General features: G+C 33.8%; 1 protein-coding gene across 6 annotated transcripts; it reads left to right on the forward strand.

Annotated features, from left to right (window-relative positions):
• Positions 1–2,524: 2,524 nt before the first annotated feature.
• LOC108562991 (myocyte-specific enhancer factor 2) lies at positions 2,525–27,829 on the forward strand. 6 transcript variants are annotated; one of them, XM_017921510.1, is made up of 6 exons: positions 2,525–3,088; positions 22,103–22,273; positions 22,344–22,547; positions 23,100–23,261; positions 26,723–27,073; positions 27,199–27,829. In XM_017921510.1, exons 2-6 carry the CDS (start codon positions 22,220–22,222, stop codon positions 27,655–27,657), a joined length of 1,230 nt encoding a protein of 409 aa, XP_017776999.1. In that variant the 5' UTR covers positions 2,525–3,088; positions 22,103–22,219; the 3' UTR covers positions 27,658–27,829. The 6 variants fall into 6 exon arrangements, with proteins under 6 accessions (XP_017776999.1, XP_017777000.1, XP_017777002.1 ...); XM_017921511.1 differs by having other exon boundaries at positions 2,525–2,849; XM_017921513.1 differs by having other exon boundaries at positions 2,525–2,666.
• Positions 27,830–27,847: the final 18 nt, after the last annotated feature.

Consider the following 27,847-nt stretch of genomic DNA (forward strand, 5'->3'; position numbering starts at 1 on the left):
ATTTTAGTAATATTTAACAATTTTTATTTACATAAACTAATATTCAATGCATTTTAATTATATTTTGTGTAAAGTTTTTTTTTTATTGTACTTAGCATAAAACAATGATATTTCAAGGTTTATGGTGGAGTAAAAAGGCTATAGGTCTTTCTATCAATTTGATGTTGTTTTTATTACAAAATGATTGTTTTTAACGCATCTTCTTTGTGTTAATCTGCAATTATCAGCGGTTTACTGACAAGATAATAATAGACTGCTGCTAATTACAAAACAAAAATGTTTATTTCTGATTTCATACAATTAATAATAATTTTATATTTTTATATATCCAAATATAACAAAACTTTTATATATTTTTCGTTTTTCTCTACAATATTTAAGTAAAGTTTGAAATTTTTAATTGTTTTATTTCATAATTTCAATCTTACTGCATCTGTTGCGTATAAAAAAAACATTGGTTCATAGTTCATAGTGTTTTCTATAGGAATTGTTGAAGTTGCGTGTTCAACTCGTTGAGTGTATTCCATACAATCAAAGTAGTTTAATAATAGCTTTTGTATGGAAGTAGTTTATTATTCAGTTATAACTTTCTTCTTGAAAGTCGATTTGCTGAAATCTAATGAGAAATAGTAATCATTACTGAAATACGATTATTTAAAATTTGTAATATTTTTTTAGAAATATTGTTTGTTCAGTGATGTGAAGATTACGACTTTTTAAATCATTTAATAAAAATATAGATAATTATATTGTGATAATACATAATCAAATGCATCTTATTCAGATTGTGAGTAAAGTTTGACCTTCATGTTCCGATTTTGCTGACTTATCAAATATATTTGAGATATCGATAGATAATTAAAAAAAATCTTTATTATATTATTATTATAGATAACGAAATGTATATTGAATTACTTAAACTGCGAAAAGGGAATATTCAAACGTTTTATGGTTCAATATTCAATAAGGTCCTAGTTCTTGAGAATAATTAAATTCTAATTACTTATTTTTCATGGATACAATTTTGAACTCAATTATTTTTCATAGACAAGACAATAATTAATTTTTTTATTATCAATTATTTATATTGGAATGTTAATAGGATAATTGATATTTCGCAACTTTTGAAAGTTAAACAACATATGTTACAAGCACTATTATATAGGTGATAGGTTAAAAAGAACTTGGGAATCTACGATTAAAATAAAGGAAAATTTACTAACGAACACTGATAATATTACTAGTAATACTAGTATAATCAGTCTTAAAATATTCAGACTGGAACTCAACAAAAACAAAACTTATTTGTAACTCAAAAGTTATTTTATGTTTTTGAATAATATAGAAATTACATTATTTAAAGTAAAACTATAATATAAATAAGTAATTTCTCTAAAGCAGTGTTTCTCAACATTCTTGTCAACAAATTTCTTTGTCAGTTCCTCCCTTTGACACAAGGTGGAATCTACTTCTTCAAGACTTAAAACTACTTTTTACATCAACCTAAGTTTCTCGCTTTGATACAAAGTGACAGCTGTCATTTCGGGATTCATTAAAAATTTAGTTAAGAAAGATTTATACAAAAAGAGAATCAGACAATTTCAATAAACAACTTTTTGAATCAACTAAAATATTTCAATTCTGATATTCAATTTAGTATACCGATTTTAAAATTGGTTATGTTGTTCAGATTTTGGCTGAGCCATGAACATACATCTGGCCGTATCAACGTAGTATAGCTTCTTTATTTATTTTATTTTGGCCCATTTTCAAGACACGCGCGTAACGGCCAAATAATCAAATCAAAACATTGTGTCCCAAGACCCAAGAAGCGACGCTCTAAATCATTATTATTTGTCTTCTTCTCCATTATCCACATTCATCTATTCGTTTTCGCAATAATAATAATAAAATCAACATTCGTGTATTCGTTTTCGCTAATAAAATAGTAATAATAATAAAAAACAACGAACTACAAACCGAACGAAAATACTTGAATGTTAGTATACAACCACAAAAAAAAACAACAACGCATAGATGGTACGATGGAAAAGTGCAAATTCTGTTTGTGATTTTATCTTATCTAATCTTATCACGGCGCAGTCTTAGTCTAATTTGAAGAAGCTTTGCGAAGTGCAAAATTATTATTATTATTTTTGTTATATACATGTATATGATTTTTTGTGTGTTTTTTTTTTGGTCGTCTGCCTCTCAACCGTTGTCGTTGCTATCTTATCCAATTTGTTGTAGTATGCAGATGGCAGGTGCAAAGGTTCATTAGTAATGGATGAGTTTTTTGGATGGCTCACGAAGTGGAGGAGCGCGCTGCTTGGATAGTGTGCACGGATGGGTGGGCATCCGTTTGTATGTACGTACGTACGTACGTTGCGTTTCGAACCAAATAGCGAATCTATGTATAGGATGGATATTTCTGTTTGTTTATGTCTATAATTAACATTAAAAATTTGTTGAGGCAATGCTGTGTGCGACTAAGCAGGTCAAAAATACTCAAAAAGCCGTGCTACACCAGTACTGAAATAAAACTTATATTTTAAGCGTTGCTTTTATTCTGGATGAGGAGCTCCCGGATTTGAATTTAGTGGGCATCAGTCTCTTGTGCGGGCCGTCGGTCGGCACAAATCGACGGCCCGAATCCACCCCCCAAAGTAAGCACCTACCCAAAAAAACCGTACGAAAATTACCACCCAAAATACACGAGGTCCGCACGAAACTGTGGTGCGCCAACCCCCCTCGGCTCTCCGGCTACGCTCGCAAATGGACAGAAAACCGTTCTTACCCATTACCATCATCATCATCATGATCATCAACACCAAGACAATCACTGCGAGGTGCGTTTGTGATTGTGACCGCGTGTGAATCTCTCTCTCTCTCTCACTCTCTTCACTCCTCAGCGTGTGGCTCTCAAAAGTGTGTGTATGTGTGTGTGCGTTGTGTATGCGTGTGATGCAATTACGTGCGGTTGTATAACTCTTCCGAAAGCCATACAACAACACCGCACCAACAGCCACACAACCCTGGCTGCACACTTGGAACGGATTTATCTAAAGTTTCTATCTGTAAAACTTAGGTAATTAACTTCTTAACTCCAAGTGCTCCTTCCTTCCCGCCGCTCATGATCCCACTGAAAAAAAAATAAGGGCCAAGAGGAAGCGCGACGAGGACAACAGGATCAAAAAATGTACATGTAACAGACGAAAAAAAACGAGCTACTCAGGAAGTGCTATCTGGTCTCTCCCGACTCGGCATATAACCCAACTCATTTTTTTTTTGTCCTCCCATTCCCAACGTGCAAGATATAAATACATATCGTGTGTATTTAATGTGTATGTAATGAAACCTGTTGCTATACAAGGAAATCGCAATCAACTTATGAAAATAAATTAACACCTTTTTTTTTGTTACCACAATTCATTCGCATAATTACAAAGCTGATGTCCACTCAAAATATTCAGTTTAACGTACAATTAGAAAATATATATCTTTGATTCTTCTTAGTTTTGCTTCACAAAAGAAATACTTACAAACAAACAAAAAACATGTCCTTAAATGAAATTTAAATTGAATAACTTTTTATACTATTGTTTTAAAATCTGCGGGTGGCCGTATAGAAACTCTAGGACATCTGGTTCATCTTTCCCATAACTGCCATAGCCGAAACCAATATGTTTGCTAATAAAGATATTGTTATTATATAAGTAACATTTATTCAGAATAACAATTTCCTCTAAAATAAAGAACAATATTATTAAGATTAAAATACTAGTAAAAAATTAGAATAATTACATTATATTAACAGTAATCTTAATTAGAATTCATTGTCAATTTGAATGACAAATATGTAATAAATTATATATCTTATTATTAAAAAAAAAATGTCCTAGACAAATTTTCATCCATAAAATAGATTGTAGTGTTCCCAGTTGGAGAAATGTAAATGCATAATATAAACTAAAATTAGTGAAATGCGTAATCGCGAACTAAAAAAAGGAATCTTCGATGAAAACAGTAAAGTAAAAAGAAGAAGAAAAAAAAGTACGAAGCGAATCGGAATATTGATATTCGTATTTCGAGGAATGTGAAGAGGGAACTATAAATACATATTTATATTGAATCGGTGAAATAAAATGAAACAAAAATTGAAAAGTAAAATGAAAACAAACAAAAAAAAAGAAAGAGAAGTGACATATCGATTTCACTTGCATTGGAGAGCACAACAAACAAATACACAAATGTAAACACTTGTTGCGTCGTTAATTATTTATTTGAATCGATATCTATACCTAAGCATTATAATGCATAATATATTTAAAACATAGTCTATTTAAAAAAAAATAAAACGTCTACAGTTATATAAAGATTGACCTAATGCGATGAATGGAAACACTTTAATGGAATGATAAATATGAAGTATTCGCAATCTCCTTCCTTGTGCGAAATTGAAAATAGAATTTCTTTTTTATTTATATACACATACAGACGGTTTTTTTGTTTTTAATCGACCTATCTTCAAGTGCAATCTATTCTTAGTGAACATTTTATAAATTATCTCAAGGTTAGTGAATTTTAACAAAATTATACCAACATTAATCATCAGATATAATATTATATAATATAGTTATTATTAATAATTATTGCAAACTTTTTTTAGCTATTCTCAATTACAATTATAGTTTATACATGTTAGCTTCTTCTATTTATAATTATTCCACTTATTTTACGTAACTTTTTTGTCTACATCAAGTTGCTCATAACTGTATGTGCTATAGTTCCAAATCTTTGAAAATACTTTTAGACATTTTCTTTTTCAAATACTAAATTTCAAGTTTTCTACTTTATTATTTGAATATCCTCTATATGAAATATATTATTAATAAAAATTTCATTTTTTTAAATTATTTTTATATAAATAATATCAATAAATATATTTATTTAATCAACACTATTAGAGCTTTATCGCAAAACTTTTGAACTTACAGTAAGTAAGTTCTATCCTCGTTTGCATTGATGCTATAACAATGACGTAATTTTATTTGAATTTGTAAGTATATTTTGAATAGGAAACCTTCTAAAATATACGCCGCATGACGTAAAGCAAGAGTTTTGCATACATCAAAGAAGCTGCCTTTGCCACGATAATATAATGGAATCAATTAGTAGATCTGAATCGATGCAATCAAGGTCATCAATGTACCTTCGGCAAACCACATCTAAATCTAAGAATTTAACGTGTTTTCTATACATATTAACGTAATGTAATTGGATGATTTGTGAAACAAAAATAATATCGTAATTTACATGAATTACTCAACAATCGATTCGAAGGCTACACGAAACGACTTTTCTCGAAATTTTATTGAAAAAAAAAATCTTGCATCAGATTAAGGCGACGGAATAGATATGCAATATAATATAAAAGAAAACGAGAGGACAATCAAATAGAAAGTGTGTGAAATTCTGAGATTTAGCGTTTTGCTGTCACATAAAAATGTCGTTTAGTACAAATATATTTATTTCTGTTCATTTAGACCTCTTCCATTACATGTGAGAATAGTAGAAAAAATGAAAATTGTCTAAGCATCATAGGTCCAATCAAGGCAACTTGTATTCCAAAATGGATTGGTTGATTTTTTTAAATACTTATACAATACTTCATGTAGTTTTTTAATTGTCTCAAATTTTGATTTTTGTTGTTTGCTTCTGGTTTTTTCTGGTCTAATTTAGGCAACTGTGGGACAGATTATACAAATATAACCCTATTTTATAATTATAACTAATATAATCAATTTTGACTAAATGAGTGTACATTTTATAATGACATAATTTGCTGCTTGCTATCCGGCTTGTTTCAAATTGTCTGTACAGATGAAGTTGATGATGAAGTTAATGAACTATCTATCTAATTCTACAGTTAAAACTTAACTTGAGGTTTCCCAGTATATGCAGCACAAATTGCCATCACTAATTGGAAATTCAATCGCACTCAAATCGAATTACTTCTGGCTTTTAGTGCGGTTTACGTAACCGGCTCGTAGCTGCCGGAGGTTCCAGTATTTTCTAATTAAAGTCAAGAATCGTCGAACTAATCAATCTGTGACGCGACGTTTGTTGCGCGTATATTGATCGCTCGGATGCGCTCAACAAGTAAACGCTTGTCGGAAGTACTCTGGAAGGAAGAAGAAGTACAACCAACCAACCAACAAACAAACAAAAAAAAATGAAAGACGAAAGAGAAATCCTTCTGAAGAGCAGATTCCTTTTCGCTCACGACGTGAGGGAAGCAGGCAGAAAACAACCGCCCCCATAATCGAGCAACATTAAAGACCGTTCCTGTTTGCTTTGGCGGTTTATGCGAGGGCGGACGTTCTTTACATATATATATATATATAAATGTGTGTGTTTTTTTGCTTCTTTCATTTCGAACGCACATTTCTGGAGGGAGCTAGAAACATTTGCGATAGAAGCGCTCGGAAAATAAATAAATAGAGCGCTAATTGATTTCTATTTAAGTATATACGAATGTTTTCGCTCCAAATTGAATTATATCGTTAAAGGTCTAGAACATCTATAAATAAATTTCTTTGTAACTTCAATTCATTTACAAATGCATACAGTAATGTTCAAACATTATTTTGATTTATCGTGGGCGTTAAAAATGCACAGGCCATTGATAATGTCCGACAACTTGCGGCTTCGAAGCCGCATGCAGCTCCACGTAACAGTGGTTATTTTGTATAGCAAAAATTAATTTTCATTTATATTGTATAGACGTGTATAAATTTGCCACGTTTATTACCACCCAGTTTAGGAAAACTTTCAACATGTGAAATGAATATTATTAACTACACACAATTTGATTCATAACAGTCACAAGGTCTGCGCACGTGATTGGAAATGTGCTTGTTATGATAGACTTCATTAATAAAGTCCAATCATCGATTGCTTTTCAATTCACGTGATGTGCAATGGAAATTTATTAGGGGATGTTTCAACTGCAGATCTACAATAAAATTAATTACCTCTAATCAATCAATTTCATTGAAAACAACTATCTTATGTAATTCATAGATATTTTCAAACTTATTATATGAATCGTAATCATTTACACTATATTTTTATATATTTAGAATCGTTATAAAAAATAAGAAAAACAAACTAACCTCACTCAACCGAGATGTCTAAATGCTGACTGATTTTCGTCACCATCCTATAGATTAGAAAGGCTGCATAAATAAAACATCGTGAAATATTTATTATCATTCCTGAAAGTAAACAATAATAATCTACATTTTTTATTTTTAATCAATGTAAACTCATAACATAATAACCTTGTCCTCGTCAAATTATATAAAAAAAAATAATTTGTTAACTTAACAATTGATGATAGAAACAATGACTATTTTTATATAACTTATGCACAAAATTTGTAAAAGAAATGAATGATTCAGATTTATGATTTCCGGAGCTATAGTAGTTGTTTTTTATATTTGAAATGATGACATGATATTACTGCGAATAAACTATTCTAGTTGATATATCTGAAACATCTAAGATATTTATAGATTTCTTTAAATAATCAAAAAATACATATGCTGTTATATTTATTTCTGATTTATTTGTCGTAGTTATTATTATTTTAGCATCAAAATTTTCTTTTTTATCTAACTTTCTCTATAAGGTATATTTTTATACGTAAATACTAAATTTCATAATTTTGTGAATGAAAAATATTTTGAAATCAAATCTGAATAAAATATTTTTATCAGAGTATTGAAGATTGCTGTAAAATAATGATAGTTAAAAAGTATAAATAATTTTCATTTTTGAAAATACATTTTCAAAACAAAATGTAGTAACGAGAAAAAAGTTGTGTTGTTATTTTGTTTTTTTTTTCGAAGATATTTATGATCGCGTCAACCAAATATGTTTCATTCAATTACAGTGATTAATGATTAACCTTGGATAGACTCACTTACGCATACTTTGTTAAGGTTAGGTGTCATCATTTCTATTGAAATGCCCATTTATCATATACTTCGAGCATGTTTCAATACTACTTTCATCGACTACTATGATGTAACTTTTTTTAACTCAAATTAATCTAATTATCTATTATAACTAAATCAGATGCTATTAATACAAATCCTAACCCAAGTTACGCAATATTACCTAATATTATTTAATATTAGATCAATACTATTACAATTATATAATCTGATATATCTAAATAATAAAATATTAATATTGTAAATTGATTTTAATTAATAATAATAAATCATATTTATAATAATGAAAATTATAAAATATATTATGGCTTAAATTTAACAATATCAAATTGTACTTGTTGACAAATAAGATTGTGGTAAATCCGGTTTTATAATGGCGTAAGTTATAACGATGATTGTAACTTTAGTAATGTAAGTGGAGGCATAATTGCAATTATGGAGTTTGTGGAGAAATGTGAAGAGTCGTGTTTGAGATTTTCCGTTCAGGTTAATAAGACACTTAGCGTGTAACTCGACCCTGAAAATTGAAATCTATGGGCAACTTGGGGATGCTGAAAGCTTTTCAGCGGGAGCGATTCCAGCCAGCATCGTGCGCGTATTGTGTTAAAGGCGAGAAGAATGGATCTAATGTGGATATGTCAGGTGGACGACATACAAACGAGACGAGAGCTTGGCAAGCGTTGCTGTTTTGACGATGGATGTGGAGTGCGCCAATTCTAGAAAGGGATGCTGCCCGAGTGGTAAATAAATAAATAAAAAAATAAATAAACAGACGACCGCGCGCTCGTTATTCTTTTATTACTCTGTGCCTTCTGTTTCTCTTTTCATTTTTCTTCCTCTTCTTCTATTTCTTTTTCATTTTCCTTCTTTTTCTTTCGTTTGTTTTTCTTCTTTCTTTCTTTTTTTTTTGTTTCGGTGCGTCCGTGCGGCAAAAATGTTGCCGTGGATGGTCGGCCGGGGAGGTCCAGGGGGGCTTTTGGAAACGGGCCAAGAGTGACGGTCGCGAGAATTCTATGTAGGTCTTGAGTGGAAAATGAGTAATCCTCGGAGGGTACATTGTCGTGGCGGCGTGCGGCGGAGATCAGCTCTGGCCGAGGATGATGGAATGGAAGGCGCGAAGGGGGCATGAAACATGTAACCCGACGCACTTGGCCGTTTCATCGCACCTTAAAAGGCATGAGGCACTTGAGAAGGGGTCTTGACGTGAGCGTCGCTACCGCCGCCGCACGCACCGCCGCTGCCGCGACTCCTGCAGCTCCAACCGCTACCACCGTCACCGCAGCTTTGCCGCCTCTCCTTAGGCTCTAAGATTGCGGTGGCGGTAGCGGCAACAGCTACCGTTTCGCTCCTGTTCGCCATATGCCGCGTTATCGGTTGGCCCGGCAGGGAGAAGGAGCGCACATGGCTTTTCCGGCGGATTACTAAAGGTGAGTAACCGGGCCGAGTGAGAGATGCATCTGAGTCAGCTGAAAGAGCCGCCTCCTCCTGTGGCATGTTCTGAAAGTGCTCCTCATTGCCTGAATCTTGATGCCCCCCGTACCGGAACTGCCGCCGCCGCCACCGCCTGCATCTCCGTCGTCCCCCGGACCTTACGCCAACCATCCCAGCCAACCGTCCAGCCGCCCGCTGGCCCCGGCCCCGGCCCCAATCCGGACTTCGTCACTCCCCGGCCCGGCTGCACACGTGCCCAAAGCTATCTTTAGCCCATGGCCCCTCGCGTTGCCTTTTTGTTTCACTTCTCTTGGCAGTGATTCTGCGGCACTTCCAAATCTAATGAAGGAAACGGTTTTTCAAGCTCCCCGACTTAACGTTTTCTTCTACCGCCGAACTTTCTTCACCACCGCATTGACCTACCTTTAAACATTTCCAAAGATCTACGCATTCTACGCAAATCACCTACCATTTTGTTATCAAGGTCAAAAAGATATCAAATCAACTGTCTTTATGAAAATCTTCACTCAATTATAGAGATTATCTGATATACATGTCTAGAATAGCAAAAAAGTAATATTTTGCATGATTACAAATTTAAAATGATTATGATTGATAGATTTTGTCATACGAAAAGAGAATATAGTTCTTGTTGAAACTGTTTATGAACTTTATCAGATATTGTTTACTTAAAGTACGATTTAACGTACTTTTGATAATACGTATTTTACTTAATTAGGTAAATAAAATTACGTTTATGATTATTTACAGGTCTCTGACCGAACTAACATACAAATATCCATATGAACAAGTTTTATTGCGTTCATGTCAGACTATGACGTTCCAAAACTCGTTATAAGTAAACATCATGGTATAAAATGATTTCATTAAAAAATATGTCAATAGCAAAATGATAATTGTGTTGTCATATAATGTATGGATTTGATGTCGAAGTGTACGTTTGTATGAACGTTGACTATTTGCGTTCGTTCTAAAAAATCGTAAATGCTTGGTTTCATTTGTATTTCGTACGTTAATTGAAATATATATTAATTATCAATAATATGTGATAATCATTTATGATGATTTGAATCGAAATTAATCACTTTAGATCTAGATCAAATGACTAGGGGGAAAAATGAGAACGTATATCAACAAGTAAATGGATATAAATCAGCAATAGCGAAACGATTACAAAATAAATTAAAGCCCAATTGCACACACTAGATCACGATGCAACGAATCAATTTAGACAATAAGTAGACACCAAATGTACTTGACTTATTGAATGCATGTCTTTTAACTATTATATTTTATATATGTTCTTTTTAATAGGACACTAAAATATTTCAATATGTAAAATGCACTCAGTTTATACACCCCATTTATTTTTTTATAAAAGGGTACTTCTTATACTTGGAGAAATAAGCAAATTATAATGTTTATTACAACACTTAAACAAAAGTATTAAGTAAACAAAAACATATTGATACAATCATTAAAGCACATACAATTATTTAAGAAAATAAGAAATAGTTCAATCTTTTTTTAATATAAAAATTCTCCATTATTTAACTATGAAATTTAAACATATATGTCCATTTTTAATACATTAAGTAATGCTCAGATTGTCAGATTTCTAGATGGAATATAAGTTTTCTTTTGTAATTAAAAAACAAATATTTGAAATTCATTATTCAGAATAATCGTATTATATTTATGTTATTAGCTGGATTAGTGTTACAAAATTACTACTATTAATTTCATAGTTTTGTGTGTAAATGTGCGTTTGAGAGGATTATCTGCATGGATTGTGGGTGTATAATAATCAGGATTTTCATCGCATTTGCATTATCAAATTAAGCAGGATTTGCGGAAGACCTAAACCGTTTTTGCGTTGCACAATATGAAGGGATCGAGCGTATGCGGTTTACTGTAAACATTGCCGCCGCCCGATGCAGTCCATTCATAAATCCTAAACCTCTAATAATAGATCGATAATGTGCGAAGAAGGACGGATGATTCAAGGAAAGAAATTGAAAACAACAAACGCTTACAATTTGTAAACACACAACCAAACCAAAAAAAAAAGCAAGCGATGTACATGTAATCTATGATTTAGCTTTGGTAAAGGTCCCGCTTGATTCCACGTATGTTATCAAATAAGATACGGAATCCTGATATGGATCTGAATGGAGAGAAATGATGTGCGGATAATAAAAGGATAATGCGATGCGATGACGTTGGAGATGGATATGATGGAGGAGACTGCGATTGTTTTCGAGGGGTGGAGGACATTTGTGATGACCGGAGTTTCCTTTGGTAGATAGGTAGACGTGCAAAAAGTGGAGGTCGGCCACGTGGATGCCTTACAACCGTCGCGTGCAACTGCATCTCGCGACAGCACATACTCGTGTCCAGGATTAGACCACAACCGATTTATTTTCAAACTATTATATTTTTGGTAGCACTTCATATATTTCTGGGGTGCAATATAGGCACCGCGCGTCGGTCACGCGGGAGTCCAGTTTTTCCTAGCCACCTCAACAGAACGCCCGTCCTCTTGCTAGACTTTCAACGAACTCTCTCTCTTTGCATCCTCTCCCAACAATAACAAAAAGTAGGACAACATCCATCAACCACGTTGAGGATTGATCCTCCTCAATTTGCAGATCATTCGATCACGATCATCCTACTAACTCCTCTCGATGTTTCCAGTCCCAACTCTCGGTTCTGCTTACGTAGCGCAAATGGTTTGTAGTTGCGTGTCTTTCAACTCGCGATTGGTAATCACACTACGGATTGATACTTTAATTTATCACAATTACACATATTGTTTATACCAGATAATAAACAGACTAGTAAACATACTTTGTAAATTATTATATCCTAAAACTTAGGTAAGAAAAATATATATAATTTTACTTAACATAGCTATTATTACCAAAGAAATAAGTATACATTGTTTTTGGTAGTCAATATTTTATTACAGTTTATCTGAATCGTACATTCTCGATTTTCAATACAATGCAAAACAAAATATCGACAGTACAACTTAGTTTTCTAACAAACTATTTATTTAAAAATTAGACATATCTTAAATGACATAAAACATTTGTTAACAAAACTTCAAGTGTTAATAGAAAAACAAAGTTTTTAACTATTTCCTAATTAAGTAAATAATATAATAAACTAAACTAATTTGAAGTATTTGTAAAAAGCTTAAAGTTCATGATTACAGAATGATTTAATTTTCTAAAGAAATCTTTAACTTATAGATACTTGAACAAACACAAAAATTGAAGGAAATTATTAACGAGGAATCTGAGAATTATTTATGAGCATCAGAACTGGAATCGAATATCGTTTCGTAAGACTTTTTAGCAATAAGTAAAGTTCTCTTTTTCTTTTTGGCCCTTAACCTGACAGCCCTCGTATCGCCTGGTTTCAAATTCAATTACCCAAGAGAGGAATGATTTGCATGCTAATTTGAACCTATCGATTTACCATCATCATCTTACAAACACGGTTATACTTTGCAACTATGAAACCAACTAAATTGGGTTATATCTTGAAAACAAGCAACAACTATTTCCTGAAATCTACTTTATACTTTCTGTATCTATTATAAATCTACTCACATAATCATGTACATGTTTTTAACGTACAAATTGACTATTGTTCTAGTATTTCGTATAAATAAATATTCAAGTTATCTAAACCATAGATATACACACTCAAAATGAAATGTGCAACTCATTTAGTTTAAATCCGGAGAAATTGTTCGTTTATGTTTAATCTATGAGAGCTTAATTAAACAAATATGTTTCTTTGTAATACTTTAGAAAGGACTAATCCTGTCAATCTTTAATTTGAAACCCAAAGGAATATGAATTCAACCTTGAAAATAGGTAAAAACAATCTGTCCACACGTCGCTTACGGAAGTCCCCTGTCAAGTGAGTGCAGTTGCCCGAGGATCTTCCTCTACGATCGAACATCCCTCCCTAATCCCTCAAGCCCATATGCCACAATAAACTTTGACAGACATAACGTCTTGAAAAACGGAAATTCTAAAAACAATCATTTTACTTTTATTTCATTATATACGTATATTCTCTACTAGTATAAATTTAATTGATTTTTTTCTATTTATTTAATTGTCATATTAAATAAACTAAATGTGATTATAAAGGTAAATCTATAAGTTTATAATATTTTGTAAAAATTGAGTGAAATTTGAATTTCATATTGAGATTTTCTTACAATTTTTTGAAAATATATAATTAACAATTATTTACAGTGAATTATGAATAATATAGAACTTAAATATTAGCAATTCCAATTGGATTTTCTATAGTGTTTTCGATTATACAATTTGTATCAATTTTGAAAATTAGATCCATTCTAGCTCCAGTTTTCTTTTTTTATATTTCCTTTCCAGATTTGAGACTACGTGGGTTTTGGATTACTTTCGCAAGAGTCCTTTGATAATAATCGAAAGCTGCTACTAGGAGTAGACACAAGATGCTCCCGGGATTTTGGATGTTAAGATATGTTTATGAGAGGGAGACAAACTAATAGGGGGTGAAAACAGATGTAAGCGCGTCGGGATGGCGGAAATCCGGCGGCGCGGCCTGTGCCTGGCTGCATACTTTTAGGGGGCAGTGCACTTAAATCATTAACTTTTGCTCGTGAGAAATGAACGAAATCACGGATCGCGATTGCATCCGCCGACACCTCTGGAAACTAGCAATATCAGATGAATACGCGAATCTCTGTAATTATGCAATTGTATCGGTTATTAACTATTGCAATTATTAAGTAAATTTTAACAAATACAAATTAGTTAATCATTAAATTGAAGTAATTGTAATAAAACTACAAAATTCAGAAAGGGTTTTCTAGAGATTTTAAATCTTTAACAAATAAACAAATGAAACTATTCCAAAAATTCTTTAAAAATAATCTAAGGAATTTGAATATTTCTAACAACAGTTATGTCGGATTATTGTATCAATTTGTTTGTGAAGAGATTTATGAAAATACCGGTAAATCAGTTGTCGAAATACCGGTTAAAAAATATTATCAACTTCGTCAACTGAATCAGATCGGATGGTATGGATTCAACATACCAAATTCATCTCTGAAAATGATAAGAATGTATTCAAAGAGTTAAATACACTATGAAAACATAAAACTTGTTGCAATCTTCATTGCAGGATGCAATCAGTAAGTGTAGATGGAAATACAAGCCAGCAATACTTACACGCATGTATATGTGCTTTAATTCGCGCAGCAGCTGATAACGGATGCCCTTATCTCGTGTATGTTATCCTATTAAAAACATACGAAATGATATGCTTAGTGTACTCGAGATTAGACAAAAGCCAAGTAGTTTCAAATTGTGCTATCACGGAGGCTGACAATAAAACGAATTGGGGTATAACTAAATAGTGTAGAGACCGGAAAAAAAAATAATAGAGGAAATTCTCTCGCGAAAATATAACGTGCCATGGAGTGCGTTGTGGAAACGGTGCGTGCCATATGTAAATATGTGGGGTGTGTATGTGTGTGTGTGTATACGTATGTGTGTACATATGTGTATGTGCGTATGAGAGCGCGCGTGTATCTGTGTGGTAATAGGATGTTGAGTATGGATCCCATTTGTCAGTTCCCACTTCCGCTTTATATACATATATATATATTTTATACATAGTAGTAATTTTCCTTTTTAATTACCGAAGAAATTTCCAATACACCGCCTTCGTCGGACGTGCACCGAATCACGCAAATACACACATCCATACAATATATACGTGTGTAAGTGTATATATATATTATTTTCTCTCTCGCCCGAGCAAATCCTTGAATCTTTGTTACAATCTATCCCAACTGGCAATGTTCTCTTAGTAACACATTGGCACCGCTCCAAGGCTTTATAATCAAAACGGCTGCTGAAAATATTTCCTTTATGATATAGCCTTTAGTGCGTATTTTACGCAGAGATCGTACCTTAGGCAAAAAAGGTGTTTTAACTATTCGCTGTAAACGTAAACGAATTTGAACAGATTACATTGTCAAAGCAAATTACAATTTCGAAACGCACATAAAGATACGTTCAAATCTATCTATTTTTGTTATATTAAATCAATCTGGATTATAATAATCGCTATGCTTAAGAAATTTGATTAAGGATAGTTAAGTTTCCTCGTACTAACTCAGGGATCGGCAACCTTTTTGAAGCAAGGAGCCAAGTTTACGTATCACTACGATTGTCATTTTTGCAAATGAAATTAATTATCCACAGTTAGCTTACGTGGAGTAGAGATGGGAGCCGCAATTATTTATTAAAAGAGCCGCAGGTTACCAACTCTGTACTACCTCTGGCAATTAAACGATTAGTGGATTAAACGTTCGAATACAGAAATTAAGATTAGGACTGCATTTGAACATAGCTAGATTTTTACATTAATTTTACACAAAGTGAAATAAATTACAAACTTACCAATTAACAATTTTTTAGTATTTTTTTAATGCTTTATAAACATTTTGAATCCAGCTCTGTTTTTTTGTCTTGCAAATATATCAAATGTATACAAGTATACCCGATAACCTTTAATGACGTTTTTACATAATATATTTGCACAGAGCTAAACAAATGTATGTTACGAAACATTTGTATTATTATAAATATATTTTACAAAAAAAAACTTTTATTCAATATAATGGAAAATTACAATATTCATGATAATTGAAATAATGAAGATTTGGAGTCAGGTTTTGTTATATTCTTTTATGAATGAATAACGTATTGATCAAATATATGTCAATATACAAATGGCCGAGTTATATGCGATAATGGAAGCATTGAAAAATGCATTTCTACTTTCATATAATAAAACAATATTAGTAGTATGGCTTCATCAACGTCACTTTAGAACAACAGAGTGAAATAAATCTATTCGACGTACAAAAATAGCAAAACATGAAAGTTTTGAAAAACTTGCGGGGGTGGATTGATGTTTATTCGAAACGCTCGCAAATATTGTACTTTCGTTTTAGTTATTCCGAAACCGGAAATTAACAGATTTTTTTTTACAATATCCTCAAATTAAATTAAAATACTGCTAATTTATTTTCATCCAGGAAATAAAGCAGTTACAAAAAGCAATTTATTTTATTTGATATTTACCTTTATTTATATACAAAGAAAAATGTACAGAATGTACACTAAAATTAGAATACATTTACGGCTTTTTAGTTGCGCAATTATATGATTAATTATATAATAATTTTTTTTTTGCAAAAATTATAATATGAATATTTGAAAATACGTAATTTAGTACATTAAAACAATTACAATGATTTCGGTCTTTAAATATAATTATTGTTTGTATATATAATTGGATTTTATTGTTGTTGTAATATATGGTAAAAATAAGAAATTATTTGAATTTCATATAAAATATGTAATTAAATCTTTAATTGTTGGATGTATGAATGAGTTTTCACTCTTACTTGATCATACGAATCTCAATTTTTCTACAAAATCGGTTTAAATTTTCACAAAAATTAATATTTTCTTTGTCTTGAAAAATTAAAAAAAAATCAAAATAGAATCTCAACAAAGTTTAAAAAAAACTAGAATATTACATAAAACTATTACAAAATAAAATGTATAGAACAAAAAACTATATATTAAAAGGAATAAGAATTAATAACTCTAAATATTATTTTATTTCTTATTGTTACTCGTCTTTAGAGCATTAATTAATAAATCTAAATTTTATATTAAAACTTCTTTTTATGCAGGACGAATTCACTTCTTCAGGTTTTTGACATTTTATTGTTTTATTATATTGGTATGGATCTTATCAACTTATCAACTGTCAAAAATTAACAGAAATGAAGACAAAATAAAGCATAAATTTATTGATATTATGAAAAACGTAAAATATTGTTTGAATTAAAAAGAACTGCAAATTGTATATTAATAATAGAGAAAAAAATATTTAAAAAATCTAATATTGTGTTAATTAAATAAGATCCGTTAAATTTGTTTCCACAAGAAGCCTAATTTGGTTCATATATGTATATTAATACTAGAGTTATATATTTGTTAGTTATTAGGGAAAGTTAGATTATGTATAGACAGTATTCTGGACAGTAAGGATTATTTGCTTGTTTTGTATATAATCCCATTGTTATGTTCGTGAAAGAGTATGCAAATGTCGTAGTTTGTTTAAGCTTATGATAAGGATTCAGTGAAGTCCTGCATAAGGTAATCGGAAGTTTGTAGGAAGATCGCGGCGACGTCGATTTCTACGGGGAGGCGTGAATCCAATCCAGCGGTTTTGATTTATAGTAAATGATGGTTGGAGACCTATTCTCTTCGTGTTGGGCGCTTCCACGCACTCACCATCTGGAAGCGCTACATCAGTGGAGGTCTGTTTTTTCTCTTCACCTCCTGTTTCTTGTTGAAATTTCTTCGCTAGAATCGGGAAAGGAGGAGAAGAGAGGAGCGGCAGCCGCGTAGGTGCGACGAGGACGGCCGCACTGCTGCGCCGCATGTGTGCCGCCGTCGCGATAGAGATAGGTCCTGATGGTCGCGGCGTGCGTGCGTGGCGGGTGCGTGCGGGGGCGCGCGGGGGCGGCCCTCAATTCAAAGGGCGGTTGGGGGGAGGGAGGGTGTTGTATTTGTGAGGACGGCAGGGCAGAGCGGGGACGGGGGCGTGCGGTTGTCGGTGAGCGGGGACGAGATGAAGATGGCTCTCTCGTACCCGTTCTCGTTCTCTCTCTATCCTCTATCCATTATCCTCATCGTCCTTCTTCCACCCAACCTCTCGAATAGTCCTCCATCCTTTTCTATCTCGTACCGCTACCCCACGCGTCTTGGCTACCCGAGAGCGGCTCCAGCTGACTAGCGGCGGTCGGCGGCCGACGGACGGCGCACAACGCAGGAACCGACGCCGACGCCGCTCTCTGATTGGTCGCTCTCCCCGTGACGTCACGCAACCGTATCGACCAATCGCGCATCGCCGTCGGTGGCGGGTATCAACGTATCTTCGCAGCTTGGCACGAGCCTTGTGTCACAGCCATAGCCGGGTCTCTCGTTAGATGTAGATTGTGTGCCTCTCTCGCGTGGTGCGCTCTGACTTCCTCCTGTGTCGCGACGCGTCTTGTGCACAAAGACAAAAGTTATGTGACGCGATTCCTAGGTGAGTCGGATTTCAACAGTCTGAAAGATATAGGAGAAGCCTTGAAAGAAAACCGCGCTTTGGATGAAAGAAATAATTACTTCGAATTTTTATTAAAAATTGAAACTCCGGTGTCCTCAAAGTTTTCGCAACTTTTCCACAAAACATACAACGTACGCAAAACCTTCGCATTTATTTGTTTCCCATCGCCATGTGATTGTCACACTCTCGTGACATTTCTCATTTGGACACGAGAGGGTCTTCGGGTGAGCGGTTCGCAGGACATCCAAAAGCAGTCCCGTGTTTGTTATTTGTACCTATATTTAGCCGTCGATCAATTCAAAATAACGCTAATGCTTTGCAAAATTATAAATAAACTTTGCGGCACGCACAGATACGGTTTTATTATCATTTTTTATTTTGTTGTCCATTCGAAACTTTCAAATTTTTGAATTCCCCCTGCGCGATCCAATCAACATCGGTTTACTCCTCCTACAGTTAAAATTCCCTTCGGTGACATCGAAACTCCTCTATTTTGTTTTTCTGCAACTGTTCGAAAAACGATCCTTTTTTTCTTCTTCTTTCCTTCTTTTCGGTCTTTCTCTTCTCTTTGCTTCTGTTCTTCCCTCCTCGTCTTTCCCTCGGGGTTGGCTCCTCTCCTTTTCCTCATCTCTCTGTGTGTGTCTGTTTAAAATTGTAATGTGTTAAACATATGTGCTTCCCCGGTGGTGTTAATATATTTTTTTACTTCGTTCAAAGATAACAATCTTCGATGTGTGTGTGTGTGTGTGTATGTGCGAGGATGTGAGAGAGCGGGTATGTGCACTTGTGTGTGTGTATGAAGCTAAGCGAAGCGGTTTGATGTGGGTATGTGTGTGGATGCGAGGGATATAATTCGCGTTAGAGGGTTGAACATGTAGGGCGCGAACCTATTCTGTTTGTATAAATAAAGGAGGATATATCGCAGGGGGTGGCGCTAGGTGCTACTGACACACACACACATACACACACTGTATATATATACATACGTATATATATGTATATGTACACATACAGGTAGAAGCGCCCTTGCCGCGTAGGAGGGCCACGCGCTGGCCTTGTTCGCCCTCGGTGATCGATCCGCTTCCAAACACATCCCCCCAACCACCCCGCTCGCTCGCGTTCCGAATCGGGTCACTGTGTTTGCGGGTGGCCTCTTTCTCCCCTTTGCGCCGCAAAAGGGAAATCCGTCCGCGATCAAATTTTCCAAAAAGAAAAAAAAATACTGAGGAAAAACACACATAAGGGCGCAAAATCCCGCTTTCCGCAGTTACGCAACGTAAACATTCCGCAAAGTGATTTCGAACTATGCAAAAACTTTATATATTCATGCTTTACTTTGTATATTATTATTTTTTTTTCTTACGTATTCGCAACTGTTGTATGACCTGAAATGTTATTTTTTCATTGAAAACAACGATTTAATTTTCATAAAATAAAACGGTGTAGGTGTTCATAATTCAAGCAAAGTTTAATGAAACAATTATAACCAAGTTTAAATATATCGTAGTAGAGTATAAAACGAATATCCCACACAAAAAAAATGCGTTCGCTTTCAGAAGCGCAATTTTACAGTTCGTGAAACGCTTTGATCTCTCGAACTCTTCTCGCGATTTTCCACCGACAAACATTTCCCTTTCTACTTTTGATTTGTTTTGTGAATCGTAAATGTTGCAACTGAATTTCAGGAATCACAACTTTCCATCTCTATGATATATTTACTTTGTATTTCAAAATCCATTTCATGTCTTCAGAAGACGTAATTATAAAGAAAAACACAAATAAGATTATTATTAAATAAAAATTAAGTACTTTAACACTTTGAAACTGATAACGTAAAAATCAACATTGGATTATTTCAAATTATATTCACACTTCTAAATTATTTTAAAAAAGTAATTTTCCTTATTGCTTTTTGATCTTTTTCTCTCCTAAATTTAAAAATCATCCATTGTTTAAACTTTCTTTTAGATTTTACAATTTTGTTATAGTGATCTGAATTACTGAAAAAATAAACCTATATGAAAAACACTAAGTTTCTCACAGTTTTATGACTTCCGCTCTAGTAGGGTAGGGTCATCGATCTACTGAAAAATGTATTCGTTGGTGCCTAAAATCAAAACAGTTTCTGAATTATACCAAAAAAAAAAAACTTATTTCTCTTTGCCTCTGGTCAATTATTTTCAGGTTTAATCCTGTTGCGAAATCCGTTTGATCTCGGTTCCGAAAACAGAGTTACGCTCAAACCAATGCATTCGATATTGTCGCGAATGGAGTTTCAGATTTTTTGGAAATACCATCATCGCCTTTTGTTTCGCTTCCATCGCGGTTTTGCGCAATTATCGGAAATCTGTTTGATGTCTCCCCCTGTGTGCGGTTTTTGGAGCACACCTTCGCTCGCTGCTCATCGAAACGAAACAAACGTGGCACACATAAGCAAATGAGAACTTTGCTGTAAGCGTAGTGCAGAATGTTCGATGAACGCACTTCCAAATGCGTTCACATCGGTTGTAATTTTCTACATAACTATGTGCATAAATATATATGAAAAATACACATTATTATTCATAATTTGTTTAGGCTATTAATTATATTTAATAGTAATGGAAACAATAATTATAAAAATGTTTGATGCATACTAAGTCAGTGTTCAGTATAATGGATTTTCTACAAGATTTAATCAATAATTAGACAAGTCAATTAACTTAACAAGTAACTTAATTGAATATGTCAATAATTTAACATGTTCATAAAATGCATTGTTTTTCTATCAATAACAGCTTAATTTCTTTTTAGACTTTGTTATGCTGATTATTCATCAAGCGAAACGAACAAGATTCAACGATAATTGAATCTTGTTGATTTAGGAAATTCCCGTTGGATAACCCGTGGCACTCGTCTTGCATATTTTTGTTTCCATTAAACTGAAGAAGCTTCTATCGCTGTTTATTAAAAGTTCATTCAGTTTTAGAGCAGCTGTTTGATCTCACTATCGTCCCGATTGTGGTAACTTTTGAAACCAACCAATATTGACACGTTCATTCAATTGCGGCGGAAACTTCCAGTTGCTTTCCGATATAACTTTTCAGTTCCCAGAAGAACTATATTATAGTATATAGTAGTAACCTTTGTTTTTCATATTAAAACAAAGTTATTTGTTAGTTAACATTGATAATTTCATTATTTGCACATTATTACTGATCTTAAAATTCCCGGAAGAACTATTTCGTACTATATAGTAACATTGTTTGTTTCTATATATAAACTAACTTATTTAGTTATATTGATATTTAATCGCTTTCATAAATACAAATGATTTTAATAAAACTTTATTCATGAGTGGGGAAAATTTGTTTTTATATTTATAGTTGAAACAAGTTTGTAATTTGTTTTCATCTCTTTTGTTTCAGAGTTATAGAATTTGACCTATTTTCGACGATAGTTATTATTTTTTTTTTCTGGCCATTGGCGTTTTTCCCGTACTTCCCCAACACGTGGTTCGTAGTGAGTGATTCAAAATTGCTGCCATGGGTCGTAAAAAAATACAAATATCCAGGATTACGGATGAACGAAATCGGCAGGTAAATTGAATCTTGACTATAAAAAAAATCTACAGTTCTGTACAGAGGTATTTGTTTTCTTTGGGTGCAGGTGACTTTCAACAAGAGGAAATTTGGTGTGATGAAGAAGGCCTACGAGCTGTCGGTGCTCTGCGATTGCGAGATTGCCCTGATCATATTCAGCAGCAGCAACAAACTATACCAGTATGCCAGTACCGACATGGACAAGGTTCTGCTCAAGTACACGGAGTACAATGAGCCGCACGAGTCCCTCACCAACAAGAACATTATCGAGGTACATCAAATCCAGCAGCAACTGTGGCTCAATACTTGGCTGATGCAATCAAATCCACGATAACTGTTTGATTAAAAATAACTAACGAGCTATATTATTATGTCATTTCTTCAAAAAAAAATGAGCGAAACGGAAAGCTAAAAAAGCCGAGAAACGCATCCGGCAACCGGAATCTAACCAATTTGTTGTTGTACCTCCTCATTTTTTGATTTACTATATTTTTGCTTACTCTCTGAGTTTTAGTTATCGATTTAATGCATTTGCCTGTTATTCACACGAGTTGTTGCTTGAGTTTATAATAACCCATTTACAAAACCTTGTCATGCTAGTTGTGTGGTAGATGATATATTGCGATATTAATCCATGCGAATGTTATCGATCGCCGCTCTAAAGTTCGTATATCAAATGGAAATGCAATCCCGTGTCTATTAGTCGGTGACAATAACTGTCACATGGATTAGTATCATTAAACTGTCAATTAGTATGTGTGGTGTGTGTGTGAGAGCCCTAGAGGCTGCCTATCTCCATGAGCTGGTCCACTGACACTTGCAGGCACTTAATAAGAAGGAGCATAAGAACGGAGTGATGAGTCCTGACAGCCCGGAACCGGAAACCGAGTACCAGTTGACGCCACGCACCGAAGCCAAGTACAGCAAAATCGACGAGGAGTTCCAAATGATGTTACAACGCAACCAAATGAACGGACAACAAAGGGTATGCATATTTTCGTATTCTATTTATATAAACAAAGTCTCGTTCACGGCGATTTTGGGAAGAACTTTAGAGTCGGAAATTGCCTGTGACATGTACATCTGACATAAATGAATAGGCGTACGCGTCACGCGTTCGCAGTATGCGTGTTAGATATATGACTGAGCTGAACCGAACCGAGCCGGGACGATTCAGTCAACTACAACCTTTTACCATTATTACTTATTATTCGATTTTTTTCTTCCGATTCACCTACTTGCACATGTTAATTCATCATAATTCAATCTTTCTTTACATCGTCACTTGTATCACACAAGACATTAGGAAGGTTACAAGTTCAGAAATCATGATCCAAATAAAAATAAAACTTTACAAATTATTGTTTATTAATAGAACAATCTACATCTTTGATTAAATTCAAAAAATATTATTGTAACAATACTATTTTACAAATATTTATTAGAACTAATATTTCTAAAGCAATATTTCCGATTGGAGGACGTTTATTTGCTATTGATTCCTCCCTCGACCAGAATAATGAATTTATATGACATACGATTTAGGGCATAAATTACTTATTCAACCGAATCAATCTTTGATTTATTTATATAGAAACAGCTTAGCACAAACATTTACAGTTCATTAAAGAATTTGCGTTTTCTGTCCAATTATACAATTTAGTAACATTAGGACAAATAATACTAAACAATAATTACATACAAAGGGCTATTGTCCTCATTAGGACAAAATTATTTAAATAAATGCTAATATATAGCATATATATATATAAGTTAACGTTACAGATCGAATTGTATGAATATATTTTTTTTTGCATATGTCAAAAGCTATAGAAGTTTGATATCATAAATATAAATAGTTAAAGGTGTTTTAATAATATTATTATCATATTAACATAAGTATTTTGTAAATAAATAATTGAATTTTAATCATTGAAATTAATCGTTTTATGATGTCAAAAGGATTATTAGATTTATAACGTTTATAAAGGATTTTACTAATCAACAAGTAATAATTGATAATATAAAAAATTAAAGCAGAAAATAAATAAGGAAGAAGCCAAGCTGTGTACAAATCTAATTTTGTCACGGATCGGATGAAGTAAGTTCTGGGCATCCTTATTTAAATTTGGAAATAGGTTCAAGATCATATTCGCTGTTCGCTTTAGGAAGTAGGATTTTTTGCGGAACAATAATTAACAATTTGATTTATAATTTTGTTAGATTTAAGAATCATGCAATATAAAATATTGTCTGTATTTTAAGATATCTTGAACATATTTTGGAAGTACAGAAGTTGATAGATTATAATAACAAGCATGAGATAGAAGAAATATTTTAATTTATCATAAAATTGCTAATTTGGCTATTAATTTATTATCTGGTTTGTTTTTTTGTTATTGGAATAAATGCGTTTCATTCTAAAGAAGAATTATCGTTAGAGCGGCGAAAGGAAAATGATTCAAAAATCAAAACTACGTTTCACCAAGTGTGACTCCCCGTTACACGGACGCTAAATTTAGGATTTTGACTCATCCCCAGATTTATTTTTATCTCGCGACTTATGTATCTGACTTCTTTTTCCTATGTATTGCTTTTGATAGTATTCCAAAACCGATGTGTTAACTGTAGCAGAGATAACTCGGATACGATTGATATGAATTGCATTACACCGTCTCGCCGATTTTGCAAATCATCATGCGCATTATCATTCAATATTCTTCATGTTTCATACAGCGAATTACTTAATTAGCGATTTACATGATCTATTTAAATGATATAATCCAAGGGTGAATTTGGCCATGATTTTTATGTGCTGCAGCCACAGGGTCCCTCAAATAGTTTGAATCGAGGCCCCAAAACAGTGTACCCAAGAGCTACCCAAATACTATTAATTGAGGGCCCCAAACTGTGTTAGTCTAGGGGCCTCAACGTTAACAGAATAATTCCATTATTTGTATATGGGATATTCATTATATAGAATTCTGACATTATACACTTTACCGGTAACATTTACAACGAATTACGTATATGAAACTTGAGTATAATTGACATCTGTCAATTAGTTATTGTCATCGATCAGGCCATTTTGAACTAGATTAATACAAAATCAATGCAAATACCCGCACAACAACTGAAATCAAAGTGGTGATTTGAGTGAGCACACGATACGATCATTAACACGGTGTGATCGATCGACGTGTTTTATTTTGTTTTGCCAGTTTTCGCTCATGACATCATCTGGAGCTCAAGTTCAAACTACATATTTAATACCTAATTTCAGTGAGTGAAAATTTTCAATTCATATAACTGTCAGTATATAAATACCGAAAATTTAATAAATATTTCTATTAGGTTAAATTATCAAATATCGTATAATTATTATCTTTATGGCGTAAACTGGGACGATTTCGTGCCAATAAATCTTGTCAATAATTGAAACAGGAAATTGATCATAATATAGACCTTTGCATTTAGTTATACAATATACTTTGTTTATTATTATTTTTACAAATATGTAGAATTACATTAAAAAAAATTGTTTTCAAATTAATTTTGAATAAATTAAATACAGTTTTGCATTATTCAATCACAAATTTTCATAATTGTATATTTTCAAATATTCGTTAATTGTAACAAATCTGAAATTTAAGTCAACTGTTGTGCTAAAGTAAAATAACACATAAATATTCTCACATCTTACAATGTTAGTCCACTTTAAGGCCAGTAATTATATATAGTTATATAATTTGATGCGAATAGTTGGAATTATAAGAATATATATTTTGTTGTGAAGTTACTAAGGACCCACGACAACTTTAATGCGACCCCCAAAACAGTGTTAGTGAGACAACCAGCATGGTCCTCATGCTTTGAGAAGGGCCCGATATTTCTAGCTACGCACCGCAAATCAGCATTTCAATGTCATTGTCATTGGACTCAATGATAAGCTAATTCAACCAACTTTTTAATGCGTTACAAATTGCGTAATGAGTAGAACTATTAGTTATGTATATCATTGGTCAAACAAAACTTTATCATATTTATAATTCAATATTGTTATGGTATTTTTTGTATTTATAATTAAATAAGATATGGAACTAGCTAATAAGAGTCAAATTACAATCAACTTCGAATTATCAAAGGTGACTACAATCTTATCCTAATAAACTGGTGGAAAATCTGCTAAGAAAATCAAACACAAATATAAACTTAAAACGTTACCAATATTAATAGTAAATAAAATATTGAGATTCTAATGGACAAGACTATTATACTGCCACCAGAATTGTAAATAATAATATTTTATTATTACCTAACATGTATTAGTACATGTATTTTTTCAAAAGATATTTGGCCCAAATAATAAATGTTCTTAACATTTTTAAGAATGAATGAAATTTTTGTTGAAAAAAATATTGATTTATTGTATTTAATATATTACAGATCAGCATGAGCACTAATAATTATACTCAGCCCGTGAACATAACATATGGAGACGCTGGGGGGAATCTACTTCAGTCTAGTCCACAAATGGCTCACACAAGCATTAGCCCGAGACCATCCTCTTCTGAAGCCGACACAGCTTATCCGAGTGGTGCGATGTTGGAGATGAGCAACGGATATCCGAACTCTGCGTCACCGATGGGGGAATCTCCGTCACCAGGACCTAGTCCAGTGCAAGGGCTAAGCTCCTCCAAGCATGGCAAGCAGCATTCACCTGTACCACGATCCAACCTGCGAGTCGTCATACCTGCGCCGCTGAGCGTAGGAACCGATGATGGACAATACGGCGAGGTGAGTAGTTGGTAGAAGGTTGCCCTCGAAAGGCCAAGGGTGCACTGAATCGGTCGAATGCGCCTTTGGCTTTCCGAAGTGAGCAGCAGCACAGAGTAGAGTGTATTAGTTTGGTGGCATTTAAGTGGTCTGCTTTACAGACACCTGTATTGGGATACCCGCAGCTGTCATCATTCGTGCCGCATGATTTCTCCATCGGACAGGAAATAGGACTGAGTTCGATGTCATCGTGGACAAGTTCGAATTTGGCGCACAGCAGCGGTCTGCACCTCAACATGCCCAGCTCGCCGACGCTCTCGTCACCGCATCCCGTCAAAATCAAGAGCGAGCCGATATCGCCGCCCCGCGAACACCACCTGCACCCACCGCTTTCGCATACCATCAACTTGAGCCACGGCCACCATCCCAGGCCCAACTCGGCCGGCGGTCAGCTGGCAATGACTCCGCCAAACGTATCATCTCCGACAGGAGGCGGCGGCGGTGGTGGAGGAGGTGGCGGCAACGGCGGAGGAGGTCCGCCTACTTCCGATTACGACAACGGGCCCATGCTGAAGCGGTCACGTCTCTCAGATTGGCCCTCGTAGACCTACCATATCAGGAACACTGTTTCAGTGCCATAGTGATAGCGGAGTGAATTTGGTTCCCAAATGCGATTCTATTGCCAATTGTCATCCATGTGATAAACTTCGAGTCTACAGAAATGATAAAAAAAAAAACAACAAAATAAAACAAAAAAAATTCATAAATATTATATAACAGGAGAAGAAGCAAAAA

This window comes from Nicrophorus vespilloides, unplaced genomic scaffold (genome assembly GCF_001412225.1).
Source record: "Nicrophorus vespilloides isolate i.1.1-1 unplaced genomic scaffold, Nicve_v1.0, whole genome shotgun sequence".
Lineage (NCBI taxonomy): Eukaryota > Metazoa > Arthropoda > Insecta > Coleoptera > Silphidae > Nicrophorus > Nicrophorus vespilloides.